Below are 22,251 nucleotides of genomic sequence, written 5' to 3' on the forward strand. Positions count from 1 at the left end.
TCTTTATCTCAACCCACGAATTTTCCTTTTTATTTTTCCTTTTTTTCCCAATTCTCTCCCTCATCCCGCTGGGGAGGGTGGGAGTAAGCGAATGGCTGTGTGGTGTTTAGCTGCCCACCGGGTTAAACCACAACACACATGAGGCTTAAAACAATGGAATTATAGAAGCTGAACAGAAGAATGTTACTGTTACTTTGAAGAGAGAAGGAATTCAGTTTATGGATTATGCTTTATTCTAAACTTGCAATTTAATACATTTGAGAGAGTTCTCCACAATGGAATAGGGAGAATGAGGTATTAAAATCATTGCTGTACAGAAGTATCCCAAATTATGTTACTTTTAATGATAAACAGGATATTAACTTCATAACCTAAAATTAGTCCCTGCCTTCTATTTTGTTTTTATTTCATTATGATTTAGTATGCAAGTCATAATGTTCCTTGTGTTTCACTATAAACTTTGACTGTTGTGCACAATGATCAGCAGGTAGCAGGCTAGAATGCTTTGAAAATTATTTCTTTAATATTTTCATTGTACCATTTATGTAATGAAATTACCCTAAACATTACTTTTCCCCATTGCGAGCACATTTATAATGTAGAAGACAGACTGGGCTTTATTTTTCTTTTGTAATTCTAAAAATCCCTCTCTTAAACACACATAAGGGAATCCATAGCTTGAATGTAAATGTATTAAAGGAATATTCTAATTTTTGACTTGAAATTTGAAAAATTAGTAGAGTGTAAGTTAGAATTTCCCACTCGGGTAGACATAAGTGCTACTGCAAATTAAAATGTCTTGCCTTTCTGATTTTGAGTGAGTGATTTTGTAGAATCATTGAATAACATTTTTTGAAATTGCCTTGGATTAAAGGAAACTTCTTAAATTAAAGAAATTAGATATATTAGAATTCTATGTGCCCTGTTCATTAGATCTAGCAGAGATCTTTCCATGAAGCAGCAAGACTAATTTGGCTGAGGCACAAGGTGTACAGTGACCTGAAACTGGAAGTGGAATTCTAGAGAGAGTGGAGATGTAGTTCAAAGTTACAAGAACTGGTAGAGAACAACAGCATAAGTATCTGGAGAAAAGAATCAGAAAAGACAGGGGTATTAAACAAAAAAAAAAAAAGCAAAGCAAACAAACAAAAACCCCAAAACAAAACCACAAAGAAACCTCAGCAAAACAGATTATGTCTCTAAGATGGCACAGACTTAAGAATTAGGGCTAGAGTAAGAAAATAATAGGTTATACACTGCTCTTCAAACTAGCTAGCTTTGCTGAAATTCGTTCAGTAGCATTTAAGATTTATGGCTATGGCAGATGTCCATTATGGCTGCCAATAATGTTCGCCAGTAGTTTTGAGAAGTTGAATGGCTACACAAGGCTGAAAACTGTTGCGTATGCCATCTTTCATTAAAAAGGGAAAAAGAGGAAGATGCAGAGATTTACAAACTAGTTGCCTAGTTTCAGTTATCAACAAATAATTACTGAAGTATAAGGTCTTAATGACAGGCAGTAACAAATTATGTCAGATTCCCTTAATTTATTCCTCAGAAAGGCAGAGACGCTGTGGATAGGGAAGAAACTGTAGATGTGTTATATTTTTAACTTTCACACTGTGAAATGAGTTTTGAAATAAATAAGGCGATATGGACAAGGATGAAATTATATGAGACTGTTGATGATTCATTGTCAAACCATAGAGATGTATCGGTGGGGGACTGGGGTGATATTCAGTGTTGTTGTGAGTCATTCAGAAGACGGACTGGAGAGCACGCTTAATAACATCTCATTCAGCATCTAGCTGGGAGAATCTGAAAGCATTCTGGAGGACAGGATTAGAATTCAAAAATTTTTTTGACAGGCTGGAGAAACAGCCTGAATTAACCAGCAGTGTTTATGTAATCCCTCAGCTTGTGTTTGATTTTGACTAGATGTGGAGAGTTCAGAATAGGTCAGCAGAAATGATAAGAGACCTAGAAAGCATGGTCTGTGAAGAAAGGTTGAAAACTCTGGGTGGTCAGTCATGGGGAGGGAGGTATAGGAGCCTTCAAATATGTAAAAGGCTGCTGCAAAGAGGCAAGGAATAAATGGTTCTCCATTTCCAGTGGAAATAAGATAGAAGTAATGAGCTTAAATGACAGGCAGGAAGATTTAGAACAAACATTAGAAAAAAATTGCCAACTGTAACTCCTGGAATATATTGCCTGGAAATGCTGAGGATTCGCCATCATTAGAGATTTTTACAAACAGGGCAGGCAAAAATCTGTTGGAGAGAATTTAGATATAGTTGATCTTTTTTTGGATTAGGGGAATGGATCATAAGATGGTCTCTCAAGATTTGTTTCGGCTGAATTTTCTGATTGTTAACTGTTTTGGTTAACTGTTTAGTGTAAGAAAGCCTCCTGGAAGGATTTTTTTCATAGGTCCAAATCCCATTTCATTCTTTAAAGCAGTGCAGAGGACCTAATGAAAATCTAGGTGAAAGACATACTTGTCCTTTACCACTAAGCTTGGTATTTCTATCACTTTAAATGTAGAGAAGAAAAAAAAAATCATAAAATACTGCTGTTTCTGGTGTGTCTATTGTAAATTTACTTAACTATGGCACTTCTGATATGGTCTTGGAGAAGTCCGTAGACTGAGACTACAGGCACCCTAAAGTGTGTTCATTGAGGGTTTGAGCTCAGAAGCTTTAGCATTGTTCTTTTGGATATGAAGATTTACTGCAGATATTTAATATGAGACACATGAGACGTTTAAATTTTTGTGGTCTATTGAGTAATAGAACCCCATGGGTTTTAAAATAATATTCGGTACTCAAATGGTTCCATCCAAATAGCACCGTGAGATGTTATAAAGTCATGTGGATTCAGGTAGGATTTGTAAGTTATCTTGAAAGCCTGGTGGAGGACCTGGTCCAAAGATCACCACTCAAAAGGTGTGCATTGTTGTTACAGTGGTATGAATGGCTTATGTTTGCAGATACCACTAACAAACTGACTTAAGTGATGTAGATATTTCAGTGACTGTAATGTTAAAAGATGCTCTTATGTGTGAAAAATCTGTTCTAGTAACTGTTAGCCTGCTTTAAGATGAAGCCCTTCAGCACAGGTACTGGTCGCTGCAGTGTATTTGTACTGTGCAACAGAATCATAAAATCCCCATTGTAACAGACATCTGGAGAACATCTAGCCCGTCTCCCACTTGAACCAGGACTACCGCCAAAACAAGATCGGCTCAACCACTGCTGTGTTTAGCCAAGTCTTGAAAACCTTGATGGACTGCGGTTCCACAGTCTCTATGTTCCAGGGCTGCTCCACCTTCCTAGTGAAAAAGTATTTCCTTTCATCCGCTATGAATCTCCAAAGCTGCAAATCTAGGCCATTTCCCCTTGTTGTACCATGCAGCACTATTGAGCAGTCCATCACCTTTTAACTCCTCTTCAAATAGGCGCAGGTCGCTATTGAATTGTCCCTTAGCTTCCTCTTCACAAGAGAGAACAAATCCAGTTCACTCAGCCTCTCCTTGTGTGTCAGTGCCATAGGCCCCTAGAAAATCTGAAAGCCATCTGCATGACCCTCTCCAGTTTCTGAATATCCTCTTAAACTGAGGGACCTCAAAACCGCACATTGTGTTCCAGGTATATATGATTTCAGTCAACAAATACAGTTTCAATTTTGCTTATTGTTGCAAAGCAGGTAATAATTAAAAGCATTAGTCTAAAATCAACACCGAGTTTCTGAGTAAAGCTGCTCTGTTATATGCAAATCAAAGGGGGGAAAAAGAAAAGAAAACTACAAAGAAGTGAAAGAGCCTTCTGAAAGTGTTTCATAAAAAAGATTCTTTATTTGGCTTGCCTGAAAGCTTGAAAGATACTACATATGGCCACACACATGACTTCTGTGCAGGTTGACTTAATTTAGGTCAACTTCAGCAGGCCACTAAAATAAAAATTTGGCAAGAGAGCTAATTTTTAACTCAGAGATGTAGACTGATGTCTTAATTAGCAGCTATAGCCTTGCTGTTGGAGTCTGAAAGAAACTCAGTAAAGCAAAATATTCTTATGAAGAAATTATATACCATGAGTTGATGCAGCTCTGTACATTGAAAGATCCTTCTTCCCTTTAGAGTGTGTCCACAGAAGAAATTGCGTGCTACAGCTCCAAGAGGGGCTGAGTAGAACCTGCTGCCTGCTGTGTTTCTGGAGCACAGGATGGGTCTGGCTATAATGAGTGCCCATTGCTCTACCTTCCTCCTTTTCTCCGAGTGCTTTATAGTCCCTGGTGTAATGTATACTCCTGGCATAGCAGCCCCTCCCTCGACACTGAAAGTCTCAGACCCAGAAGCTCACACCAGTCCAAGTCCTTAGTCCTACTCTAACATTTTTAGCTCGTATTCTCTCATTCTCTGGCAATTCCCAGCATGCTCTGGTCTCTACACAAATGGTAACCATTGTCTCCACCTTTCTTCAGCTAGAAATGAGGCTTTTAGGTCCCCTTTATTCTGGCTATTTCTAATTGAAACAAGTGGTGGCCCTTGCCTTTCTGAAAGAAAACCTTGTATAAACACCATCAAGGGGGGAACGCTCTATAAATGTTTATAGAAGGCATTCTAAAGACATAAATTAGGGCATACTGGTTATGAGTGTATTATATCAAGCTGTGACCACCAAGAAAAAGAGGCATGGCTATAATTTTACTTTTACTAAGTATAGTACCTTGTATTAATAATTACAAAATTTCATACTGGCTTAAGTGTCTTGTAGGTTGTTGTTCTGGTTTAGAAGTACGTATCTGCTTAATGATGATTATAGCATCACAAGATGTAACAGAACTGCAGGTTTCAGCAAAATAAACTGGTATTTAGGATGATATAGATTTGTATCCATCAGATGGTATGATATTTGCACCTTTTTGCAAAGGTGCAGATTTTATAGATCAGACACTGTTTACAGCTATATAAAGTATCACTGTACACAGTTATGAAATGGTGAGCATAATTGTTCACAGAAGATCATAAGGCAGAATATCATCTTAAGGAAAAAAAGATTTGTGTATGTTTGGTGGTAAAAAGAGTGGGAAATAAGCTGTCGTGGCTTAGCCCCAGCCAGCAACTAAGCACCACGCAGCCGCTCGCTCACTCCCCCTACCCCGATGGGATGGGGAAGAGTATCGGAGGAGTAAGAGTGAGAAACACTCCTGGGCTGAGATAAGAACAGTTTAATAATTGAAATAAAGTAAAATAGTAATGATAATAATAACAATATAATAATGATGATAATAATAATAATATACAAAGCAAGTGATGCACAATGCAATCGCTCACCACCCACCGACCGATACCCAGACAGTTCCCGAGCAGCGATTGCTGCTCCCTGGCCACACCGCCCCCAGTTTATATACTGAGCATGATGTCATATGGTATGGAATAGCCCTTTGGGCAGTTTGGATCAACTATTCTGGCTGTGCCCCCTCCCAGTTTCTTGTGCACCCAGCAGAGCATGGGAAGCTGCAAAGTCCTTGACTAGCATAAGCAGTACTCAGCAACAACTAAACCATCAGTGTGTTATCAACATTCTTCTCCTACTAAATCCAAAACACAGCACTATGCCTGCTGCTAGGGAGAAAATTAACTCTATCCCAGCCGAAACCAGGACATAAGCAAATGATGGAAATGAAGAAAGTTTTATGTTTGCTATAAGCAGGCACAGAGGAATAAAGCTCTTTTTGCAGCAAACAGCTTTCTCTAAATGAGGAAAAATCACAGTCCTTAAAAATACTTGTTGTTATCTCCCTGCACATTCTGGGTAGTAGATCATGGAATGATATTTGCTTAATATGCCCAGAGAAAGTTCTGAAAAATAAGTCATGTAACAGACAGGATCTTGGGCCGTGACCTCAGAACCTAGTTAATTCTGCCAGCCCTGTTGAAAACATTTCCATATGGTTGCACTGACAACTTTACCATGAAACAGAATTCTTTGATCATTGTTAATTTATGCAATCAAGTGGGTAAAGGATGCTGTATGTTTGTAAATATTTTTTTAAAAAATATAGTTAATACTGAAAATAGGACTTAAAGACAAACTAATAACCTCACTGGCATTACTAGGTACTGCCATGAGAGACTGGGTTCAGAGGCAAGTTTTAGGACACACCACAGTTTTTCTGAACTTGTCTCATTCTCTTTTCCATGAACTAGGATTTAGAATTTGGCCTTTGACCAGTGTTCAGGAGAGCAGTCCTTGAAAGTCCTTGTCACTGACAGGGATTGATGGCTAATCATGAATGGTTCTGCACTGGAAAGTTGCATGACTTGTAAAGCATTTAAAAAATACATCCTTTTTTCCATTTAGCAATTGAGATTTAATAAAACAGCAGTATCTTCAGCAGCTTGAGTCTATCAGGCAGTAACTAAACTGAGGAAATGGATATATGAAAATATCTCCTGGTGAACCATTCTAACTTACTTTCATATTCCTGTTAATTTGCTGCAGAAGGACAGGTTTGTCATTGTCATCCATGATTTGTGCTCTTTCGCAAAGCAGACAGCCTGGACTTAAAGATACTGTCAAGTAGTATTAACAAGACCCAGACTGCTCTTTACTGTTAAATTTGAATGGATTTCCAAAGATAGGAATGTAAGAAAACATTTTTTCTTTTACCTTGTCTACATATGAAGATCTATCTTTTGTATTTTTGGAGGCAAGAAACTGTAGAAACAGTACGTCAATACAGTAAATGCCATCAGAAGGCTCTTGCTGTTCCCAATTCCAATTCTGGTTCTTGTCAGAAAATACAACATAAGTGACAGTAATATGTTAATGTTAGCTGGCCTTGCTTCTTGGGCTGATTTCATTCCCCCAAGTATGATTCTGCCACACGTGGCTTTGATGTAACATTCAGCTATATATCTTTGGAGTAAGCAGGAGGCATTAGGGCCTCTTCACCTTCATAACTGTAACGTAGAAACCTACTGGAAGGTCTATGAATGTCTTTCATTTGTTTCAGAGGACCATCGAAAACAGAAATTGTAATAGAGAATGAGGAAATGCAGCATCAAAAATGGCTGAATCTGCACTCAGACTGGAAGAATAAAAATGCATCCACTTTACATGCACTTCTAGTGAATGGGTAAGTAACAGGTAAATTATTTATTTCACTGCTGTGGATAGCCACTTATCAATGGAGGATGACAAACTCCCTTTGGTAAGCTCTTTTTTTCCAAGGTATCTGTGCATAAATCCCAGCACATACTCATGTGAGTTGTTAAGATAGTCTATAGCGATTTTAGTGTCTACTACAACTGTAGTCTCTTTTGAGTCCACTTTGTGAATCCTCAGGGGCCCATTCTGCTAGACTAACAGCATTTGAGTGATATAGAGGTGACGCCTGTGAAGCACCTGGACCAGACAGGTTCATTAAATCCCTGCTGATCAAGAAACTCCAGTAAGTACTATATAGCAAAATGTGCGGCATCATCTTGCCATCCTCTGCAGCCCATGTAGTTTGGCTTAATACATCTGGAGTAACCACAGCTTCTTCAGCTGAAGCTATATCATCTTACAGTATGTTTCCTTAGCAGCTCCTCTGGCTTCAGATGGTGGTATATTCCTTTTAATTAACAGGTAGTTGGTAATGAGAAGCTAGGATCTCATGGTTGAGACATTCAAAGTGTGACTTCGAGACTGAAGAGCCAATGAACTTAAACATCCAGGACAAAGCTGGGAGAGCCACCTAATCCCCATCTGCAACTGCCTTTTTCAAAAAGCACATTCATTGTTTCCCTGTTCTCTTTCAAATGCCTAGTTTTCAGAACATCCTTCTTCTATAGAAAATCCTCTGTTTCACAAGGAAAGACTGTCTTGGCTAAATGCAGAGGTATAACATGTGCAAAGACACAAATCTGAGGAATATACCTACTTTTCTTTTGCTTGGCTCTATTATTTTCTTAGTGAAACTTTTCTCTAATGGCAGAATACTAAAAAGATTGTGTCTGCAAGTGCCTACTTTTGCTTTCGTACATCTCACCTTTGTACTAGTTCTGTTTTACGTATTTTCCCCATTCATGTTCATTTTTATTTCTTCATCTAGAAGAAGGGCCATTACAGGATGGTGCCTGATACTTGAAAATTTTCTTTTTAACTCTGTTCCTTTCTCACTGTCTCTTTCCACTAGTGTAATGGGTTCAAAATGCTTTTCTCCAGAGTAATACCTTGGGTTGTGACCAGATGAAAGGCAGGTCCACAATCATATTCTGTTCAGTCACTGAAGTGCAAAGCAGAAATTTCAAGGTACTTTGCCATGTTTGAAAGTGGTCTGCTAGGAAGAATGTGTGAAGGGATAGATTTGGAGCCTCTGAGTTACAGGATCTAGTAGCAAAAGATCTAGTTTTGCCCGAAGTACAAGTTGAAGGAGAGAAGACATCAGTAATGAGGATTATTGATAAAGCTATTACAGAGATGAAAGTAATATGTAGGAACAGATGTTCCAGCCTCCCCAAATCCAAAAGATGGGTAACAAGGAGTGAGAAGCTAAGGCCTTGCATGAAGAATGAGGCTGTTCTTGTTCTGGCTGCATCAGGCAGATTGTTTGGATGGCTCTCACTGGCTGTGCGTGTGCCGCAGATCAGGTGCACCCCACGCTGATCTCCCAGGCATCCCACTGGTGGGCCTGCCTCACTTCTCACGTGCCTGGCTTGCTTCTAGTATGAAGCAAATTGCCCAGGGGACAATATGCGTTTAGACAAGCTGAGACAAGCCCAGGAGCTGGGAAGTGCTCTAGAGCCCCGCAGTCTAGGTGTATTCACCTGGATCAACTTCAGCATCTGGGCTGTGGAGTGTGTTGTATGTTTAAAGGAGCTGTCAGGCTCACGGACTACTGGGAATTTGGGCAAGAACTAACAAATGCACAACTAGTTTCATAAAGTTTTGATAAGAGGGAATGGCACAGTGCAGGCTATGCACACATAAAAGCTTAAAGTTTTCTCTTTTAGAGCTGGCTATTTGATAAGTCAAAGAAAGAAGTGTGAAACATGAGTGTGGCTGGTCTCAGTTATATTCTGTATTTTTTTTTTTTTATGGACCGCAAATGCCCCTCAAAATTGTGCACAGAATTTTCTTTCCTGAAATCGGTCGTCTGTCTCTAGAAACAGAATTTTATGGTCTGTGTTTTCAGGAACAGAAAGTAGACTGATTTGCACAGTATATGAATGGAACATATGCAATGTAAGGGACAGAGGTCTGGTCAAATCACAGATTCAAGCTAATCTGGTGAGCTTGCTGGCACTCTGTTGTGCCCACATTAGTATCTATGACTTAAAATCAAATGCAGCCTCTTTTTAGGTGGTTGCAATTGTAAAGATGCTGCCTACCTACTGATATTACAGCCTTCAAAGAATTACCTGGGGAACAGCTAATCTGTGTATCCAGTGTAATTTAGCTCTGCACCTAGCTTGGAAAAACACATATACAGTAGGAATGAAAAAGCAGTGGAAATAAAAAGGCAGTCATCTAGTTGAGCAACAGTGCTCACCGTTCTAACAAGGATCTCCCTTTGACAAAGAATCACTTTTTTTCCTCTCTTATCTGAAAATTTTCAACAGAAATTATATTTTTTTTGTTGTTTTAATACTTACTTTTGCAAACTTCCTGGATTTTTTCAAAAGACACAACCTTTTAGGGCATGAAAGATCATCTGTTATCAAAGGTATTTCAAAGAAAATTCTATCCGTCGGCTGTAAGCAAGAGGAGAATGGCAATCTCTGTGCTTTCAGGTACCATAAAATAAGACTTGACAGACAGTACATCCCAGCTGACCTCAGACCTGGATCAGTGCCCAGGGAGGAAGGTAGTCTGCACTCACTCATGAAATGCATTGTGAAGCTGAACTAATATTTTGAATTATCTCTAGGCAGATGCTGGAAACTATGGATGATCTGGCATAAGAAGCTCCTTGTGTTTCTTTTTACAGTTTGGGGGAATTTTAACAGCTGGTTCACAACAACGAATACAATACCTGTGCTGATTTGCAAATTACCAAAAATTACATCAATTAATTGAGATTTCCACCATGTTCTTGTTTCAATATTTAGACAGATGTGTCGAAGCAGAAGCAAAGTGGCTCTCTCTTGCACTAAGGAAGGTAAGAGCGAAGCACATATAAAACAAAGATGTTTTTCAAGATGTGTTGAATTACTTTAACAAATGCAGATGTTTAATGCAGATTCATTCTGAAATTTGACTAGACTTCTGCAACATCCAGTTTTGCATTGTTTTTTTTTTTCCCCCTGCTCTATTCAGTTTCTTGTTTTTTGACTACAAGGCTGTGTATTGCAGTAGCCCAGTCCTGCTCCCACAAAATGAATTTTTTCAGCAGTCAGGTTCCGAAAATTAATTTGATAAAACTTCCTGCTGAAAATATCCTTTACCACCATAGTGGTTAGCAGGCTATCTGCCTGCAAGTTGAAGCTGTGATCTATTTAGTTGTGAAGCTCAAGGGGACAGAAGAATCTGAAGTAGACAGCTACAGACCAAGTCTGTAGGCACAGCAGACTGTGAAAGTTTAAGTGGTTTGAAAATGCAGACGTTCTTCATCTTCAATGAAACCATGTTCTACAGACAAGGAGAGCTTTGGTGAAGAACACTTAAATTATGAAGTAGCTTGACACAGGGAAAAATAATCTCAAAGCATGACCTAAATTTGGGAAATGAATCAAAACATTCACTACTCTTATCAGGAAAAAAAAATAGCTCATAGGAACCTGTCAAAGGTGTTTGCTTCTGACGTATGTTGCTTTAAGTACACGTAAAACGCCTTGCCCTCTGGAGTTAAGTGAACACAGTAAGAATTACAAGTTACAAATAACCATTGCTCCAATTTATTTCTTCACCACTAAATTCCCATGGATATATGCAATGGCAGCATATCCTCCCTTGGGAAGCTGATTGCAGAAACTGGTGGTGGTCTTTTCTTTGCTAAATCAGTCTAAGTATAAACAGAATAATTAAGTCTGTCATCTTACAAATCCAGAATATGAAGTGAAACAAAAGTGAAGGGCTATTTCAGAAAAGTAACTGTCTGGCAGATGAATATCTGGTATAATTTCCAGTGGAAGTGGCTTATAAAGTAGAATGGACAGAGTACTGGAATGTCTTCAAATCTTCAAATATTCTCCCTTAGTAATTTCCACAGGCAAATCAAGCTTGGTGCCGTGTAGCTGAGTAAACAGTGTGACATTCACCTTGCACCTGGCTTAAGAAAAGCCTTATTATTGCTGAGCAGATTTTCCAGAAGCAGTTTTTATGGATAGTACAAAGTAGCCCAAACACGTTGCTAGCTGGCAGAAAGACAAGGACATAGACCCAGGATGCCTTCCCAAGGGCAGCCTGGTAACTTCTGGGAGGAAGGAAGTCAGGATCCCAAATTTAGCTTGGTTGACATGTCATGCTGAGCCGGCCAAAATATCAGGAGAGCAAATCCTTTGATATAAAGGAAGGATGAAAATGGCTCAATGTGATACTATTGTGTGGTCGTTGATGACTTCACTTACTGTATTATTCAGTGTAATTTCATGACTCTGTTAACATCATTCTGTGCCCAGTTTTCTTGCAGAAGGTCTTGCATGCACCGCCTTTGTGATAACAATTAACTCCCATCTGCATCTGTTCCTCGCTAGACTGTGGCCGTCGCCCAGCTGCTCGCATGAACAAGAGGATCCTTGGTGGTAGGACCAGTCGCCCAGGCCGGTGGCCGTGGCAATGCTCCCTGCAGAGTGAGCCAAGTGGACACATATGTGGCTGTGTTTTGATTGCAAAGAGATGGGTCTTGACAGTAGCACACTGCTTTGAAGGGTGAGAGGGCTCAGGCAGTTTTACTCTTCATATAAACTTGCACGTGTGAATTACCAAGTCCTCCCTCCTCTACCAAACACACTGCAGGTAGGCGATGACCTTTGCAGGATGGCAAATCACAGAGGCCTGGTTTTAAGAGACTAAAGAAGAAAGTAAATGGTACCAAACAGCATCAGCTTAGGTTTTCACATGCTTTATTACTCATGGCTGGCATCTCTACTGATGAAAGCTAAATGAAGATGCCCTGACTTTCAGCAGGAAAAGGAAGACGACCAAAACACTAATCCTATATCTCTCATACAACTGCCATAGATTTAATGAACTTCCCTTTTGGAGGGAAGTTTACTACCTCATTTCTTTTGTCTTGTACTGACGTTTTTTAATTGGGTTTCTAAAGATAATTGAAATGTGTGTTTTCTGCTGTAGTTAGCAAGTACTTTTCTGCTATGCAGTTGTCATTGGTGCTTAATCCTGCTTTAAACTGGTACTTGCTCACTGGAAATTATTTTAGACTACACTAAACACCTTTCTTACTGTTCAAGCCAGCACAAATTCTGTGGTAAGCAAGTATCTCTTGACTGATATTTCTTTATAGCATTAATCATTCCATTTTTCAGTAATAATTTTGTCTTTTTGAAGCACTGAGTTCTTTGGTATTTGGGGTTTTTTCCTTTTTTTTTTTTTTTTTTTTTTTCCTCCTGGCTCTTGATGGAACTTGTGGTAGGGGCAAAGTCTGTGGCTTTTGTGTCCAAGCCAGAAGACGTCAGGCAGGCAATAGTGTGCATATCTCAAGGTGTGAGGCTATTAATGGAAATGCTAGAGGAAATGACATTGGAGAGCCCTCAGTTCTGTCTATCACATCATATCAAGCCCTAAGGATGTTCAAGAACTGATTTCATTCAGAGAGAAGAAAAGTAATAACCAGAAACTTAAAAGAGCAACCTAGATAACCTTCCTTCCAAACTAACTGAGTGCTAAACCTGAATAATACAAACAAGAATATTGTATTTATCAGATTTTGGGTCCTGTGCAAGGAATTTCTCTTCTTTCCCCATCTATTTTTAAGTAAAGCTAAGCAGTATCTGGAATATTTCTTTACCTTTGGAAGAACTTTTGCTGGTGATCTAAAATAAAGGGTGGGATTTAGAGGCAGATCCTTCAGCAATATTGGGATGCTACTGAATTTCACAGGGAAGGGATTTCTCTCATTAGTGAAAGATAAACAAAGAAGCTGTCAAATTTACAAAGTAAAAATTCTCCCTGTTTTGTCAAATGCAGAAACACTGCCACTACATGTTGGAGCTGTTCATTTACCCCTCATTTAGGGCTATATAATATCTATGTGAGCTCAGAGTATTACATATAAAAGGTCTCTTTCACATTTGTATTCTAAATGCCTTAAAGTACTAAGATATTTTGGTTTAATAATTCATTGAGGAGTTACAGGAACTTTTTTCTCTTTTGCCTCTCCAAATAGATTTGAGGGTATGTTCCCAGCAGCCTGAAAACTTTAAATTCTTCATTGAGCTTGATACAGCAACAGCAAGATCATTCTTGATGCCACGAAGTTTTTTTGATATAAAGTATTTAAAAATTTACCAAGCCAACCAGATAAGCCAACAATTAAAACAGATTTTAAAGTGCACTGGTGCTTTAGACAAAATGGTCAATTTTGTGAAGTATATTTTGAAGTTCATGTGAAGTTTGGGATACAAAACATGTGGACCATATCATAATAATGCAGCAGAAAGTATTAATGCAAATAGTCATGAATACTTGTAGAAGGTGTAAATTAAATGTTGTATCCTTTGCTAGTTTTATTAGTATAGTCCCCAGAGTTTTGTCAAGATTGTTTTGAAATGCATTACACCAAAGGATGCAAGACATGAAGATTTTTTTCTAGACTGTAGACAATACATTCTGGCTGTGATTGTTCATTGCTCTGAGCAATGACTTTTTACAACATTTGTAAACACAATAGCATATGAATATTCCTATTGCTTTATCTTGTAACTTTATGGAAAAACTCGCAAACTGCTCATGATGGTAAAATGATCATTATAGTCTGAAAGATCAGAATTTTCATGCAACTCTTAAGATAAAAAGCCTTTACTTAGCAACCAAATCTCTTCACAAATTACATGAATTACAATGTTGAGTACTATGAAAAAGCTGAAATATTGCATGCTTTGGTTTACACTGCTTTGATTAAGCTTCGATCTTGTCAAAAGTGCGTAGTTACATGGAACTCTCTCATCACTTGTGAAAAATGCTGACTTTTTTGAGGGTTTTTAGAATCACAGACTAATTAGGAACCCGTGACTTATCTTGTGACCAGTTACGATCAAGAGATTACACACTTGAAGCCTTTCATGTCTATGTTTTATGCCTTCAGTGTATGTTTTTCTCATGTGTCTCAACAGACACCAGTTCAGTCTTCCCACTTGTATCATATGTATCATTTTTTGTCATCTTGTATATCACAGAATCATAGAATTGTTTAGGTTGGAAAAGACCTTGAAGATCATCCAAGTCCAACCGTTAACCTTGCATTTTCAAACCACTGCCAATTCCATCACTAAACCATGTCCCTAAGCACCACATCTGCATGTCTTTTAAATACCTCCAGGGATTTCTACTTGGCCCATAGAGATTTTTGGATGCTATCAAAAAGAGTTTTAAACAATTGTAGGAGTCAAAGTATCCTTTGATCTTAGGCATAGGAAGTATGCTTGGCACAGACTGAATGCCCAAGAAATAAGGACTTTCCCCATTGCTATCATAAAAGATTTAATTTGCATAATAGTATTGCTTCAAGACTGCCTTGGGATTTCAGCATGATTTACTGCTGTCAGCAGCATAGTACTGAAAAATATTGTCACCCCAGAGACATTTGTACACACCCACCAGTGAGCATGTGAGAACCTAAGACTTGGGCAGAATCCAAGGGATGATTCTGAGAGCCTTTGGCATTTAATACAGCAACTAGTAAGTGGTTACATATCTTCTGATGGTGTGAGCTTTAATTCGTTTGGTAACAGGCAGGAAGGAAATGGAAAACATTGCCTTTTTTGCTCAGATCTTAGCTGTAAGTAATGATGCCTAAGTGTTTTTTTCTTGTAGCATTTGTATGTGCAATGCTTTGCAAAGTGCAATGCGCAGAAAGTCAGGGAGAAAAAATTCTTGGGTATTTTAGCTTAAAAGGATGCTCTTGATTGAAATTTCCCTTTTTTTTTTCTTTTTTACAAAGGAGAGAAAATGCAGCTGTTTGGAAAGTAGTGTTTGGGATTAGCAATCTTGATCATCCATCAGGCTTCATGCAGACCCGGCTAGTGAAGACCATTATCCTCCATCCACGCTACAACAGAGCAGTTGTAGACTATGATATCAGCATTGTGGAACTAGATGAGGATATCAATGAGACAAGCTACGTAAGACCCGTCTGTTTGCCCAGCAAGGACCAGTTGGTTCGGCCAGATACCTACTGCTACATCACGGGCTGGGGACACATGGGCAACAAAAGTAAGACGAGTATTTCTGGGACTCTTGGAAAAACGTTAACCTTCTACTGAGTTAATCAAATAAGTGATCCCATTACAAAGCTTTAACCATTTATACTATTACTGGACCTTATTAAATAGTAGGGAACTGTAACCACTCATTAAGGGATCTAGCTGTGACTAGAGCCTAGCTTTTTCAAATCAGCAGCCAGAATTTATGCTCCTTAATCCTTGTTTAGACAAGTGGCTTGATTTTCAAAAATGTTGAGGATCTAGAAACTCTTATCAAGAAAGTCACCTGAATTGGTTATCGTTTTACTGGTTTACGTTGTATTCAGAACTGTATTGAGAAGGTATCAGATCAGCAGTGCGGGGTGGGGGTGGGGGGGGGGGGCAATATTCTTAGTTCAGTTAAAGCGGAAGTCACTGAAAGCACTGGCACACAGCCTGAATGAACATTTTCTGGAATCAATGTTCTGTGTCACACTTTGGACTTGCGACACGATTTATTCCATCCAGACATGATCTCAAGTGTTGTTTTTGCCTCTCTGAACAGAATGTTAGTGTGTTTTCTTGTTCTGTGGCCACTGCAATCCTTTGGTGAAGGATTGAATGAAAAGAGCAGTTGTGTTGTGTAAATCTTTGTTTAGACAAAATGGTTCTGCACCCATCACATGCAAATTATCCTGGCCCCAACCCTGTTAATGCTCTAGCCATTGTGTTTCCCCCTTTGCTATTACAGCAATTGCTAGGGAAGGCTCTCATTCTGTACACTGGAGAAGGAAACTTTCCTTTCAGTATTGCTTCAGGTGGAACTTCACCTCTACTGGCCAGGTCAGACAGGTGGCAAAAATTAAATTGCACATGTGAGGGACAGGCTGTTTACTAGCAGCTCTACCCATCTAAAAATATCTTTTATGTAATGGCAGGAAAAAAAACCCCACAGAATGCTTTTGCACCACTGATAAGTGGAAAAAGCTTCTTTGCTCTCTAATGTGGTTCCAGCGTTGCTTTTAAAGGTTTTATGTTATGCAGCATCAAAACCCATCATGGCTACAAAGCATTTAGTACTTCATGCCCCAGGCTGAACAACTTTCCTTAGAATTTGAGCTTGGTCAGCTGTTTAGACTAGGAAGAAGTCCTTTGTTGTCTCCTGAACACGCTAAAGTAATTTCAATAACCTTTGAATTCTGATTCCCTGATACAGTCAAATTTACCCAAATGTAGCTCAAAATGGCTGTGATTATACCAAGTTTTACCATGAGAGACATCGAGAAACAGGAAGATCCTGCCATGGAACAGAGTCAAACCTCTCCTCCACCTCCCTCACATTACTGTTTTCCAGCCAATCCTGCTCCTACCTTAAATGTCCCGTACCATAGCACGTAAAGGTGCTCTCCCTCCTCAGTCTGTCGGTGCGAATGCATGACAAACAGCGTCACACCAGTCCCCACGTGCCCTTCTCCAGAATGCGACACGTACACTCCTGGCTCAGGAGCATGAGTGTCACAAATCCTGCGATGCAGTGGTGCAAAAACCCACCTGCTTTCACCTTAGCTTTGTGCTAAAGGGGGATTCTTCTCTCCTTATGTTTTACATATACAAAAAAAAAGGTAGTATTTATCATCTATCCCAACGGAAATATTTATCATATCTCAAAGAGCCATCATAGCTAAGTATTTGTTGTTTGTGTGTGTATAGTTTAATGCTTAATTCTGTTTTTCAGTGCCTTTCAAGCTTCAAGAAGGAGAGGTTCGCATCATTTCCTTAGAACAATGCCAGTCATACTTTGACATGAAAACCATCACCAGCAGGATGCTCTGTGCTGGCTACGAGTCTGGCACTGTGGACTCTTGCATGGTAGGCTTCTCCCCGAGGAGAAACTCACAGCCAGCCTTGTTTTAGAAATCAAAGTACTATGATGTTTATTAGGTATAGCATGCTTCATCTACTATAGGAATGACAAGAGTTATTTTCTAACCCCACTTTTATTATTATTGGTGTAATCAACTTCAGTCTGTGATAATGAAATGGTGCTTGAAGACTCTAATACTCTAATCTGTATTAGTTAACAGACTGGTTGTTTTTTTTTTTTAATTTGTATGAGCCTTTTGCAGGTAATTTTTTGTACAGATATAGGAGGGGAATAAATACTGGTAACGCTGTGTGCTGCTACATAGTTCAGCAGAGCAGCCAGTTTTTACAGCGGAGTTACTTAGTAAAGGCAAATTGCTGTAGGAACTGAGACATAGCTTCAACCATATGACTGCTGGCCACGTGTAGCCCCTATAGACTTTTTTTTCTTTCACGTTGCAGGGTGACAGTGGAGGACCGCTTGTGTGCGAGCAACCTGCAGGGCGCTGGACTTTGTTTGGTTTAACGTCTTGGGGCTCTGTCTGCTTTTCCAAGGTTCTGGGACCTGGAGTTTACAGTAATGTGTCACATTTTATTGAGTGGATTGAAAGACAAATATACATCCACACCTTTCTGCTAAACTAACTCCAGATGGTAAGAATTGTGCTGACAGACAAAAGAAAAAAGGAATCAGCACTTTAACACTGAAGATTTTGCAGTCCAGAAACTCTATGAAAAGGAGTTTCAAGCTCTGTCTATTCTTGTTGTGGAGCTATGGAATACACAGTGTACGTTAACGGTAACCCCTCTGCTGGTGAATATACTTCGGGGTAGAACTAATAATCCTTTTGACTTTTCTTTTAACTGTGTTGTGGTGCTATGCCAAACACAACAAAAGGCTTAAAAGAAAAGAATCAGCCACTTTCTGCCTTTCAGCTATTCAAACTAAGCAGTAGCACAGACTAGAAAAACCTTTTTAGATAACCTATTTTAATACTCTTCAATTAGTAGCACATGCATTTTCACTCACTTGTTGTCATGAGGAAGGAACTCGGTGCGTTCAGCTGGCACTGATAGGACCTACATTCGCAAGGGCAACACCCGGCACGTCCGCGCCCCGCGCTGCAGGGTGCGGGAGCGATCGCCGCGGTTGTATGTCCGTGTGGCACCAGGGCACATCGAAGTACACAGGCAGTCTCCAAAGGCGCGTAGCCGTCTGCTGCTGGTGTGCCCGAGCCAACGCGTTCTGTCCCTCGGGGACTTGCATGGGCATAACCCTGTACCATCCCGACTCCGCAGCTTCTGTTCCCAGAGCCAGCTTGGGTATCTCTGTGGGCTGATGGAGGGACCGGTAGGCCAACAGACCCCTACCTACCACTTGAGGCACCCGAGGCCAAAACTTAGTTGTTCACACTCTTTGGGTATTTTCTACCACTTAATTTTCTGAAGCTTCCAATGTTCTAATGCGTCCAGGAAACACCCATGTCTTGACAGCACTACACCGATTAGCACATTTATCAAATCTATGCCCCGCTGGCTTTCCCCCCCCATTTTGCATAGTGTGTTCAGCCTATAAAGCGTGCATCGAACATCTCCAGCCCTCTAAAAAAAAAAGGTAACAGGGTTGGCAATGCCACTGCAATCGTTCCTAGAGTCAGCTACTTCACTTTGAACGTCTGGTGAGGTATGGAAAAAAATGCAGATTTGAAGTGCAAAAGCAGCAGTGTGAGCAGTATCCCAAGTACTGGCAAAGAGGGTATTTTTTTGATAGGTCTCCTCTAGTATTTTGCATTGAACGTTTCATTTTGCTTAACAAGATTAAACAATTGGGAGAAAGAAAAAAGCAGAAAGAAATCTGAATGATAGAAGACTTGGATTCCAGCTTCTGTTGAAATGCATACTGGAAATATGTTAAGCAAAGTACAACAGCTTCATCAGCAAAGGCTCCAAGAGCCCTGCTCAAGCGCTTGCTGGCCAGATGGGGGGGTGCGCTGTGCGGTAGGTGAGGCTAAGCCTTGACCCCCAAGAGTCTGGTTGAAAAACACGATGATGGCGCTTGGCACCTCTTTATGGTGCGAGAGGGGTGGTGTGTCTTTATCAGCTGCTGTAGGTGATGTCCTGCGCAGCTCACGGCTCTTGGGAGGCCAGAGTAGGAGGAGTCAGACACCTGAGGATTACAGGATGAATTTTACTGAGGAGCAATGTGTTTAAAATCTGCGTCTTTTCAGTGCTGTGCCTGGTCCACTGTGAATCCAGCCCAAGGCACTTAATTACCCTCTCTGCTACGTCTAGCATGCCCCCGTGACAACACGGCAGGGCCTTGTCAATGCCATGGCTGCCACAGGTGGAAATATGCATTAAAGGAGCTAACTAATGGACAGCTCAGCTACTATTAATCATGTTACAACTAATCTACATAGATCTGACTGTTGCTTTAGTGAAGGCTTACCTCTTATTTCCGTATCTTCTCCTTTAATATGACATTAACATTAGACTAACATTAGACATACTAGACAGCACTCTAGACCGCATTATTGACAAATATTCAATATTTATGTTATGGACTCTGAAACTCTATTTAAGTGACTATTGTATCACTGTTTCACGCTCAGAAAGAAAACCCTTCTAGGCTTTGCTAGGCTTGGGTTTGGGCTTTTTTTTTTTTTTTTCCTATGTTATGGACTTTGTTTTTACTGTAACATATAAATGCTCTTCTTCCCCCAGCTATAAATGAGAGAAAGCAGCTGACACCATGTTTTTCCAGTGCAAGTAGATTGCAGATGAAGCAGGTTATTGATGCCCTTGCCTCACAGATAGGGAAGCTGGAGCTCTCAGTCCCCCACTTCAGCTTTTCTCTGGGGCCAGGATCGCTGCAGCCGTAAGGCAGCACTGTTCAAAGTCCTGGAGCCGGTTACGGAGAGTTATTGGAGTAGGCGGCCCGGCCGCTGTCAGCACCAGCCCGCCCCGCTGCCCGTCTGACAGGTCTGGTGACAGGCAGGTTTCAGAGAGGTGCATCTTCCAGAAGTAAAAACAAAGAGGTATCATGAAATAAACAGCCCAGCCTGACACTTCTCCACCAGATGAAGTGGTTAGCAGCTTTGAAATTTGTAAAGCACTGGAGTACATGTAATCATTTCATGTAGATATTAGCACTACCACATGACAATATGTAATAACACATTTTAATTAACGGGGTTTGGCCTGCTACCAGTTGCAAGCAGTCCCTCCCAGGAAATGAGGGAGAGTCCTGCTTAAACGTATGGTCTGGCTCCCTCCTGTATGGGATCAGTCTGAAGAAATTACAGGCTGAGCCCCATCCCAAATGGCTTTAAGAGGGAGTGGTTGGGTCTTTTCCTTCCCCACAACTGTGTCTGACACAACATTCCATGTAAAGAGGAAATTTGTAATTTTATAAATGTATTTTTATACTGCTTTTTTTATGTGTGCACATGAAATAGGCAAACGTACATACTCCTTCCACGGTATCGAGCCTTTCCCTGTGTGCTGACATAACAGCTATGATCACAATTACGCTGTTTCTCTTACAAGTGGAGCCTCACTGTAAGGTAACAATTGTTGGTTTTACTTCTACCACAGCTGTAGCTCCAAAGGGAAGCAATGTCACACAGTCAAGCAGATGTGTTTCTTTCTAGCTGTACTAATAAAAATTTACATTATTTTCCAAGTAACTTTGCTGTAGAAAATGTGTTTTAATCTTTAGAGAGAGACTCAATGACAACATGGAGGTGCAAAGCTGCAACTTTAGCAATAATGCCTAAAAACAGCCTTTAAAAGGTATTTGCATACCCTTATCTAGCTTTTTTAAGCAGCCCTGACAGCCCTGTTAGCACTACAACACTTGTGGAGGTTCTGGCACTACCCCCACTGTACAACTTTCAGTTTCTTCTGCATGTATGCTTCCACTATTGAATATTACCAAGAATACCGCTGCCAACGACTACTCTGGATTGAAAAAATCTGAAAAAACTAAAGCTGTAATCAACTTTCTCTGAAAACACTTTGTTCTATGGCTTTCCTCAGGAATACAATTAGTTTGAAATAACCATCTCCTTTTAACTGGCACACAGCAGTTCAACAACATGTGCACATGCTGAAATCAAAATAATAAGCATGCAGAAACTTAAAATAGATAAAATTTGCCTTTTCACTGCAGTCAACAGTAAGGTATCCAGGACCACGAGGGCAAGAGTAACATAACCAGAATAAAACAGGCACAAATACTACAAAAACCATACCGAAATTCAGCTATGAGAACATTTAATACAGCCACCTTCAGAACTTGTCCATTAGCCTCCGCAGAGAGCGAGGCCTGGTCTGACCAGCAGCAGAGCCAGGCTGCCAGAAGCGGTGGGTGCTCTGCGTTAGCTGCTCCTCAGCCTTGTGCTGCAGCCAGCGGGGCTGAGGGGAAAACCACAGCTTGGGTTGAACACTCAGCTCAAACTGTGCCCCCGGTACAGACCAAAGCTCACCATGCTGCGAAAACACTCACTCAGTAAAGACTGTGGCTGACTACCACCTGCAAATGTTTAGCACAGGTGTGGCTGTTGTGAAAAAAAATAATTTAAAAGATGCTATTTTTTCTGTAAATCAAATATTGCACATCAAAAAGCAAGTTAAAGCTGCTCTAGGTGTAGCTACAAAGTTTGGGGAGTTGAAGGTGGCTGTTTTGGTTTGTTTTGAACTGACAATCAAAAGTGTAAATGCTGTGCTTTCCCTCATGACATCTGGAAGGCACCTGTGAGACGATCTTAAAAAGCTTGTTTTCAAAAATGGAAAAGTCAGGTCATGCTGCGCCTAAGTGCAGAAGCAAGCAGGGAATCGTGACATCTCCAGTGCTTAAAAAAAAAAAAAAAAAAAAAAAAAGGAAACATTCAACTGTTGAGAAGCAAAGGGAGAGCGATTTGCTTGCACCCTTCATTTGGCACTTTAGATATGGCCAATTAACATTTTGAAGCTTTTATTAAAGACTCACTACCCTCATCTCCCCTTCAGTAAAAAATAGCAAGTGATCACAGCAG

At 40.1% G+C, this 22,251-nt stretch overlaps 1 protein-coding gene across 1 annotated transcript in view; it reads left to right on the forward strand.

The window, feature by feature from the left end:
- CORIN (corin, serine peptidase) overlaps nt 1–17,857 on the forward strand; it is a 167,986-nt gene extending 150,129 nt beyond the window's left edge. Inside the window, exons 17-22 of the mRNA XM_075709425.1 lie at nt 7,018–7,140; nt 10,100–10,149; nt 11,684–11,858; nt 15,109–15,380; nt 17,085–17,218; nt 17,675–17,857. Of these exons, the coding sequence (XP_075565540.1) occupies nt 7,018–7,140; nt 10,100–10,149; nt 11,684–11,858; nt 15,109–15,380; nt 17,085–17,218; nt 17,675–17,857 (937 nt within the window). The remainder of the gene's footprint in view (nt 1–7,017; nt 7,141–10,099; nt 10,150–11,683; nt 11,859–15,108; nt 15,381–17,084; nt 17,219–17,674) is intronic.
- The last annotated feature ends 4,394 nt before the right edge of the window (nt 17,858–22,251 follow it).

Source organism: Pelecanus crispus, chromosome 4 (assembly GCF_030463565.1).
Source record: "Pelecanus crispus isolate bPelCri1 chromosome 4, bPelCri1.pri, whole genome shotgun sequence".
In the NCBI taxonomy this organism is placed as follows: domain Eukaryota; kingdom Metazoa; phylum Chordata; class Aves; order Pelecaniformes; family Pelecanidae; genus Pelecanus; species Pelecanus crispus.